This window comes from Poromitra crassiceps (genome assembly GCF_964638095.1).
Source record: "Poromitra crassiceps genome assembly, chromosome: 13".
Classification (NCBI taxonomy): Eukaryota; Metazoa; Chordata; class Actinopteri; order Beryciformes; family Melamphaidae; genus Poromitra; species Poromitra crassiceps.
Window position 1 is genome coordinate 4,027,444 of NC_139644.1, and position 8,484 is coordinate 4,035,927.

The following is an 8,484-nucleotide window of genomic DNA, read 5'->3' on the forward strand; positions in this document are numbered from 1 at the left end:
ACAAACCAAATCACACACATTTAGGCTATTCTATGTTACCTGCTTTTGATAACTAATTTAATAACTTTTTTTTCCACTTCCATTCACTGAGCCTCCCCTGAAACTGCTTAGAGCCCCACTGGGGAGGCCCGCCTCCCACTTTGAAAACCTGTGTGATGGACTAAAGCAGTGAATTAGAAGTAGTAACGGTAATGATGTCTTACCCTGGAGGTGGGGAGGAGGAGGGCTGCTGCTGGCCATAAGACGAGTACGACTGCTGGCTGTAGCTGCTAGGAGAGGCTTGGCTGCCACTGCTATAGCCTCCAGAGCTATAGGACTGGCTAGACTGGGGATAGCCACTTCCACTCTGGGTAGGCTGGGGATGGCTACCTCCACTCTGGGTAGGCTGGGGATAGCTACCTCCACTCTGGGTAGGAGGGGGAGAACCATATCCTCCTAGGAGAGAGGAGATGGACATGAGGAGAATATAGTGGTCATGACAATAAAATGACTAGTATGGAATTAGACATACATTTGCCACAGAACCATAGCAAGGAAGCAACAGTCAATGTTGTTCTAAATTCTACACTTGAGTAAGATCTTGAATGAAAATGGAAATGTCGCCCAAATATTCACATTTAAAAAATCCACAGTTTAAAAAGTCATGTTACTTCTGAGCCCCGGGAATGAGTTATCCCTCTGATTCTAGCTTTATGAAACAGTGGTAGCTGCTGTTTTGCTGTGGTTTTTCTTTTAGTTATTAGGGACCAAGGAAAAGCCCAAAAATAAACAAAGTAGTATAGGTTTGAATATCAATGGGTCTCTAAGCTTTGATAAGGCTACAGTCACTGACAGTTTTAATCCGTTTTTTTACAACCATAGCAAACGACTTAGTGCAGAAACTTCCTGTTAACACAAAGGACTTTGATGAACCACTAGTGAAAAAGTATTAGCAGTCTAAAGGGATTCTAGAGGAGCAGAGCCCTGTACTACCAAGCTAGTTTAACAGATCCAGTCTAAAGGGATTCTAGAGGAGCAGAGCCCTGTACTACCAAGCTAGTTTAACAGATCCTCTAGAGGAGCAGAGCCCTGTACTACCAAGCTAGTTTAACAGATTCTAGAGGAGCAGAGGCCTGTACTACCAAGCTAGTTTAACAGATCCTCTAGAGGAGCAGAGGCCTGTACTACCAAGCTAGTTTAACAGATCCGCGATAAGTCCCTTTGATCTGGTTTGACTGAACAGGATCAAAGCTATCTAGTTAACTGATACTACGACGCTGGTTTTCTACTAGGTAAGTGGACCTGGGATCTGCCTGTGCACGCGCACGTTTTTCGCTCGTGCACAGGCGCGCGTCCACGCGAAAGAGGTGCGCTAGCCAATCACATTATGAACAGCTGAGTTGATCCACGCCCACACCCATTTCCACACCCATTTCCTCGTTCAAAGCGCAGTGCATGATCAGAGTTTTAGCGGATATTTAATGTATCCGCGATTTAATGTCAGAAGGAAAATCCGCGTTGGATAGTCTGCTGAAGGGCTGTCTAAAGCAGCAGCTTGTATTCACATCAGTCATTTGATTTACTTTGATCAGCGATTTCTGTCTGATACAGCTGCATTGATACAGCAGCAACAAATGTAAATGTGTAATCTCAGTCTATACATTTCCACAATCTGTAAGCCTATTTAGACCATAGATTTAGAAACGCATGCTCAATGAATAATGATCTCTATCACTCATGTGTGTGGTTGCACTGATCGAATAATTCATATATAAAATAGCCTAGTATAAAGCCTAATAGCCTACTATAAAAGAGAAAACTGCTGAACTGAATTGAGACGATGCGGGCATAGTTATCATTGATAAAAACTAGCCTATTTTTGCTCATATATTGGCATACAGCCTACAGGACACAGTTCCAGCTGAAAGATGCAAGAATAGCCTGCATATTTAGTATTGGGGCTATCCCATATTTATCCCATATCTATATTATATGTATAGGCTTTTCTGGCATGTAGGAGAATATCACCCTCACTCCATTTGAGGGTCCATTCATGATATGCGCCGCGGTGATTAATAGTGATCATATTTCTCCACGCATCGTTGAGCTGTTAAGACATAAAGTGGTAAGTAGGCTTAATTTAATTATGTAGCCTACAGAGCCACGAATGTTTTGCTTGTTCTAATCTATTCTCAGTTGACTGCAATCTATTTTTCATATGGCGATCTTATGAATGGTGAGTGACTCCAGAGAGCCGATTATATGGGTCTCTCATGGATTTTGATCTTATCCTCTGAAGCTAACCTGGTCGCGACCAGGTTAGCTTTGCAGCGTCAGTTGCCATGGTGATTGAAAGTTAACTTGCTTTGTAGTACGGCTAAACCAGGTTTAAACTCAAACTTACTCGGATAAGGCATTAAACTAGCTTCGTAGTACAGGCCTCAGTTCTCTGTTTCCCAGGTAACAATCTCAACAGTCATCAAATTGCTTGGATGCCATCCCAGCCAAGGTCCTGAGAGATGCTGTAGAGGTCATTGCCCCATTTGTCACACATATTTGAAATCTTTCCATTTCTCAATCAAAAGTCCCACAGGAATGTAAAAAGGCACGAGTTACTGCCTTATACAAAAAAGGTTTTAAGATGGAATAAAGTAACTACAGGCCTGTGTCTATTTTAAGTGTTTTAAGTAAAATCTTAAAGAGAGCTGTTCACGAGCAGATTTTTAATTATGTCAACCAGTTTAATATTTCATATAATTTCAAAGAAGCAAATTCACTGTGGCAAGTAATGCGGAATGGCAAAAAGCATTCGACACTGTCAATCACCAAATCTTACAGTGTAAATTGAAGGCAATAGGTTTTAAAGGGGAGGCACTGAATCGGATAGTCATACCTCTCCGACAGAGTCCAAAGGGTAGAAGTAGGAGGTGTACTCTCTGAGCCCAAAAACCGCACCTGTGGGGTCCCTCAAGGAAGCATCATTGGTCCTTTATTATTTTTGTTGTATATTAATGACATGGAGTCAGCCTGTTCATGTCCTATATTTCTGTATGCTTACGATTCCACCTTGTTGGTAACCGGAGAGTGTTTAGAGTCAGTCAGATTATCACTTACTGTAGTTAAGAGCTTCTAAATGTAAGCACATGGTTATGCAACAATAAGCTATCCTTGCACTTAGGAAAATCTGAATGTATTGTTTTTGGAACAAAGCATAAATGAAGGGACCAAGCCAGTTTTTCGGTTGTTGTGTAATGGTATTAAGTTACAGGAAACGTATGACGAGTGAAGCTATGGGCGGCACTCTCTGTCATTTGGAAAATCCACTCAAGGACAAAGTTAAAACTCCCATCATGGTCTATAAAATTTTGCAAGACCTTTGCCCAAATTACTTTACTAAGTAGTTTCAGTTTGTTCGGGACAGTCATAGCCTGAACACCAGAGCTAGTGTCGCGAACTTGAAACTACCCAACCTAAAAAGCGGGGGGGGGGGGGGGGGGGGGGTGGAACAAGATCCCTAAACCAAATTAAGTCTGCAAATTCTCTGAATGGTTTTAAAAACCTTCTGAAAAAAATTCTTGCTGAGTAAGCTCGAGTAACGTGCTGAGCCTTTCGTTGAAATGGTTTTTGAACTTGTGTTGCTTGTATCTCTTGTTTCTTTGTATTCTTGGTTGATCTGTGTTGTTTGTATGATTTTATGTGTTACTGTATGTCCTGTTTTCTAAGACCAGGAAATAAATAAGAGTTCACACTTTTACATGTTTATCCCTTGGATTTTGTTGTCTTTTATATCCATAATAAAATCAATCAATTATTATCAATTGGATTATTATGGTCAATGAACGGGACTTTGCTATGAAGGACCAGCGGCCTCTAGTATCGATAACAATATCGATAAGCTCTGACCTTATTTATTTTCGGGTTTTGAGATATTTGGAACCGGGTCCTTATGGAACCAGGTCTCGAGCCCCATCCCTACTCATATACCTGACTGAGGTTGGCCATAGCTTCCTTGGTTGTAGGAGGCAGAGTTGCTGTCAGAGTTCTGGCCATAGCCTCCGTAACCCTGCTGGCTGTAGCTCTGACCAGGGGACTGAGCGTAGCCCTGGTTAGCTCCACCACCATACGAGCCATAGCTGCAGGCAGGAAAACAGGCTGTCACTTGACGTCACACAAACACACAGCTCACACAGGAAAAGTGTCAATGATTGATTTTATATATATATAAAATTGATAATGACAATAATCGTTAGTTGCAGCCCTAGTTCTGGCTATATGGATCAATTTCTAGTTCAGGACACTTTACACTAGTATGTCCTGGAGTTATTAAACTGTCCAGGGCCATATGAATAACATCACAGTCTATTCCTCATGTGTACAGTCTAAACTGGTTAGAGACTTACCCCTGTCTATTCCTCATGTGTACAGTCTAAACTGGTTAGAGACTTACCCCTGTCTATTCCTCATGTGTACAGTCTAAACTGGTTAGAGACTTGTCTATTCCTCATGTGTACAGTCTAAACTGGTTAGAGACTTGTCTATTCCTCATGTGTACAGTCTAAACTGGTTAGAGACTTGTCTATTCCTCATGTGTACAGTCTAAACTGGTTAGAGACTTGTCTATTCCTCATGTGTACAGTCTAAACTGGTTAGAGACTTGTCTATTCCTCATGTGTACAGTCTAAACTGGTTAGAGACTTGTCTATTCCTCATGTGTACAGTCTAAACTGGTTAGAGACTTGTCTATTCCTCATGTGTACAGTCTAAACTGGTTAGAGACGTGTCTATTCCTCATGTGTACAGTCTAAACTGGTTAGAGACGTGTCTATTCCTCATGTGTACAGTCTAAACTGGTTAGAGACTTGTCTATTCCTCATGTGTACAGTCTAAACTGGTTAGAGACTTGTCTATTCCTCATGTGTACAGTCTAAACTGGTTAGAGACTTGTCTATTCCTCATGTGTACAGTCTAAACTGGTTAGAGACTTGTCTATTCCTCATGTGTACAGTCTAAACTGGTTAGAGACTTGTCTATTCCTCATGTGTACAGTCTAAACTGGTTAGAGACTTGTCTATTCCTCATGTGTACAGTCTAAACTGGTTAGAGACTTGTCTATTCCTCATGTGTACAGTCTAAACTGGTTAGAGACTTGTCTATTCCTCATGTGTACAGTCTAAACTGGTTAGAGACTTGTCTATTCCTCATGTGTACAGTCTAAACTGGTTAGAGACTTGTCTATTCCTCATGTGTACAGTCTAAACTGGTTAGAGACGTGTCTATTCCTCATGTGTACAGTCTAAACTGGTTAGAGACGTGTCTATTCCTCATGTGTACAGTCTAAACTGGTTAGAGACTTGTCTATTCCTCATGTGTACAGTCTAAACTGGTTAGAGACTTGTCTATTCCTCATGTGTACAGTCTAAACTGGTTAGAGACTTACCCCTGGGCAGATGACGACTGGGAATAATCTAGGGAAAAGGGGGGGGGGGGTGTCAATGGAGTGACATCTTAAAATAAGCACCTAGTAAAACACTGAATCATACAATTACAATATATAAACGGGGGTAAGTGGGCTCTGCTCTGTTTGTTTGTCTGTTTCAATTTTTGAAACATTGGATCAGAATCAGGATCAGAATCAGAATCAGGATGATGTCAGGCATTGTGACATCATCAGTGAGATCATTATTAACAGAAATGATCTTATGAATCCCGATCACCCTTCTGTCATGTGACTATTGACATGGCTCTAAACAGTCACTGCTCGTGTCGGCATTGTGACATCAATCAAAGTGCCATTCAAAAACCTGGCAAACTGTCAGCAAACGCAGATCTATCTGGTACACATCATGGTTACCTAATAAAGTAACACGTTTTCTGAATCAGTCGGATCCTATCTTCAATTCGGCGTGCATATAATCCACCAAACAGCAGTTGTTCCAATAAAATATCAACTTTAGTTATGTATTGGTTGGTGTATGGAACTGACACACGTTACATCAGAATTCAGTGTGTGTGTGTGTGTGTGTGTGTGGGGAGGGGGGCGGTAGCCAGCAGAGTGGGGAAAAGTTAAAATGTTATTCACATAAATGCTGCTTCGTTGATTATATGTTGTATGCAGCCGTATTGAAAACAGCCTCGTCCCGAGTAACAGAGTCACATTTCCTGAGGTTGTGTCTTTGCACCGTGGTGCTTAATTGCTAGATTGTACATGGAGTTTGGCGTGACGTTCTCGACATAAAGCATAGACTGAATGGCTCGTAGCAGTGTAATTATATCTCAATCATCTGAGTCATCCTCTGCACAACAGACGCAGAACCCACAGACACAACTAATTCGTAGCACACAAGCAGCCAAATGATTAGCACTGGGCTAGCTAGATTATAGCATTACTGGTCGACCTAAGCTAGGTCGGAGGTTTAACGTCAGCTTAGCACAGTGAAGGTGAATATATCTACGAGCTTGTTAACATCATGGATGTATTGCTTAACATTCACTATCGCACTATCCATACTTACCGTTAGATGCCATTTCAACAAACGAAAAACTGATTTATTGCCTAAAACCAAAAACCTGGGAACGCTATTTCTGTTGTTGGCTAGCTGACTAAAGACCGGTGCATGTGCGCCGCCTAGTGGGCAGTTACGCAAACTACCACCTTGGCGTTCTTTCAGATTTATTGGTGGTTGGCAAACGAATTGGTGCATTACCGCCACCAAATGGTATGGAGTGTGGATCACAATCTAGTTCTGTCTAGTATTTACACAAGGAAATAATAATAGTAATAACCTCATTCTTCTAAATCAAATTAGTTGTTCTAGACTTATGACTAGAGTACACTAAAATGACTCGCTTCCAGATGGTTATGTGAAAACAAACCATCTGGCAGGATAAGCTAAGAGTCAGTGGCCATCGTCCAGCAACAGATTTCCATTTGTATTAACGTTGAGGATTTCAAGAACCCGTGAGAACCCTGTTAACTAATCACAATGTAAAATGAAGCCAGCAAAACATAGTTTACCCAGGGGTATAGTGGTAAACACAGAGGGGTGGTTAAGCTATCCCAAGTCGAGTAGTTTACCCACCTTGTTCCCCACATTGATAGTTCATCTGAAAATAGGTGAGTAAACTCTGCCTCATTCCACTACAGCCCTAGTTTACCCAACAGGATCAAGTGCAGTGTCAATGCACTGGCTCGTTGTTTCCTCTCCCATGCGCTGTACGTACATACCAGCATCCATCTACTGCAACCCAACCCAAAGAAAAGGCAGCTCAAAGGCACACAAAAAAGGTTAATTTAAATCACACTTTATTTCATTTTTCATAAAGATCTCAAATAAAGAAAAAAAAATAGGTGAAATGAACAGAGGTCAGACCAGAAAGTCACATTGAAAAACAAAACCAGACTAATCACAAGAACAGAGGAAGTACAGGGACAGACAGGCCTATTTACATAGAGCACCCCACACCAGAGTATAGACTGTGAGGGGGGAGGCACCCCACCCGACACCAGAGTATAGACTGTGAGGGGGGAGGCACCCCACACCAGAGTATAGACTGTGAGGGGGGAGGCACCCCACCTCACACCAGAGTATAGACTGTGAGGGGGGAGGCACCCCACCCCACACCAGAGTATAGACTGTGAGGGGGGAGGCACCCCACACCAGAGTATAGACTGTGAGGGGGGAGGCACCCCACCTCACACCAGAGTATAGACTGTGAGGGGGGGAGGCACCCCACCTCACACCAGAGTATAGACTGTGAGGGGGGGGCACCCCACCTCACACCAGAGTATAGACTGTGAGGGGGGGGCACCCCACACCACACCAGAGTATAGACTGTGAGGGGGGGGGGGGGGGGCACCCAGCAGTACAGCAGTGGGCTTGCATCTACAAACGGGCTAGATGCCACAGAAGAGCTCTGCTTTGAATCCAGTTTTGTTTTCAGCACTATATTTAAATACAACCAAAGAAGAAGTGTAAAAAAAAAAAAAAAAAAAAAAAAAGACAAACAGGAAGTCTTATGACCTGTTCAACTTCTCATGTAACAAGTCATTGTAAGCGATGTAGGAGTTTAAAAACAATGCTGTCAAGCTACAGCAACTCTGCTCAGTAGTCACTTTCTTTCACTAATAGAGGAAATGGCTTAAAAAGGCATGACTGACATAAAAAAAAGTGTGTTTGTTTGTTTGTTTGTGTGTTTGTGTGTGTGTGTGTGTGTGTGTGTGTGTGTGTGTGTGTGTGTGTGTGTGTGTGTGTGTGTGTGTGTGTGTGTGTGTGTGTGTGTCAGTTTGGAACACTTCAGTGTGGTGTATGGAACATGGCCAACTTGACTTAGTGAGAAGTGCAGTGGTAGAATTAAATAAGGCCAATGTGATGGTTGAATGATGTGTGAGAGTCCAGATGAATTGCATGATAATAATAATAATAATAATTCCACAAGGTGATGGGGTCAAATGTCACAGGGGGCAGTAGGGGGCAGTAGAGGGACAAACAAAACTTCTTCAATGTG

The 8,484-nt window shown here is 42.3% G+C and overlaps 1 protein-coding gene across 1 annotated transcript in view; it reads right to left on the reverse strand.

The window, feature by feature from the left end:
- fus (FUS RNA binding protein) overlaps window positions 1-6,504 on the reverse strand; it is a gene marked incomplete at its 5' end in the record, with an annotated part of 55,162 nt that extends 48,658 nt beyond the window's left edge. Inside the window, 4 exons of the mRNA XM_083649337.1 lie at window positions 204-435; window positions 3,964-4,112; window positions 5,417-5,444; window positions 6,492-6,504. Coding sequence (XP_083505463.1) covers window positions 204-435; window positions 3,964-4,112; window positions 5,417-5,444; window positions 6,492-6,504 — 422 coding nt within the window. The remainder of the gene's footprint in view (window positions 1-203; window positions 436-3,963; window positions 4,113-5,416; window positions 5,445-6,491) is intronic.
- Window positions 6,505-8,484: the final 1,980 nt, after the last annotated feature.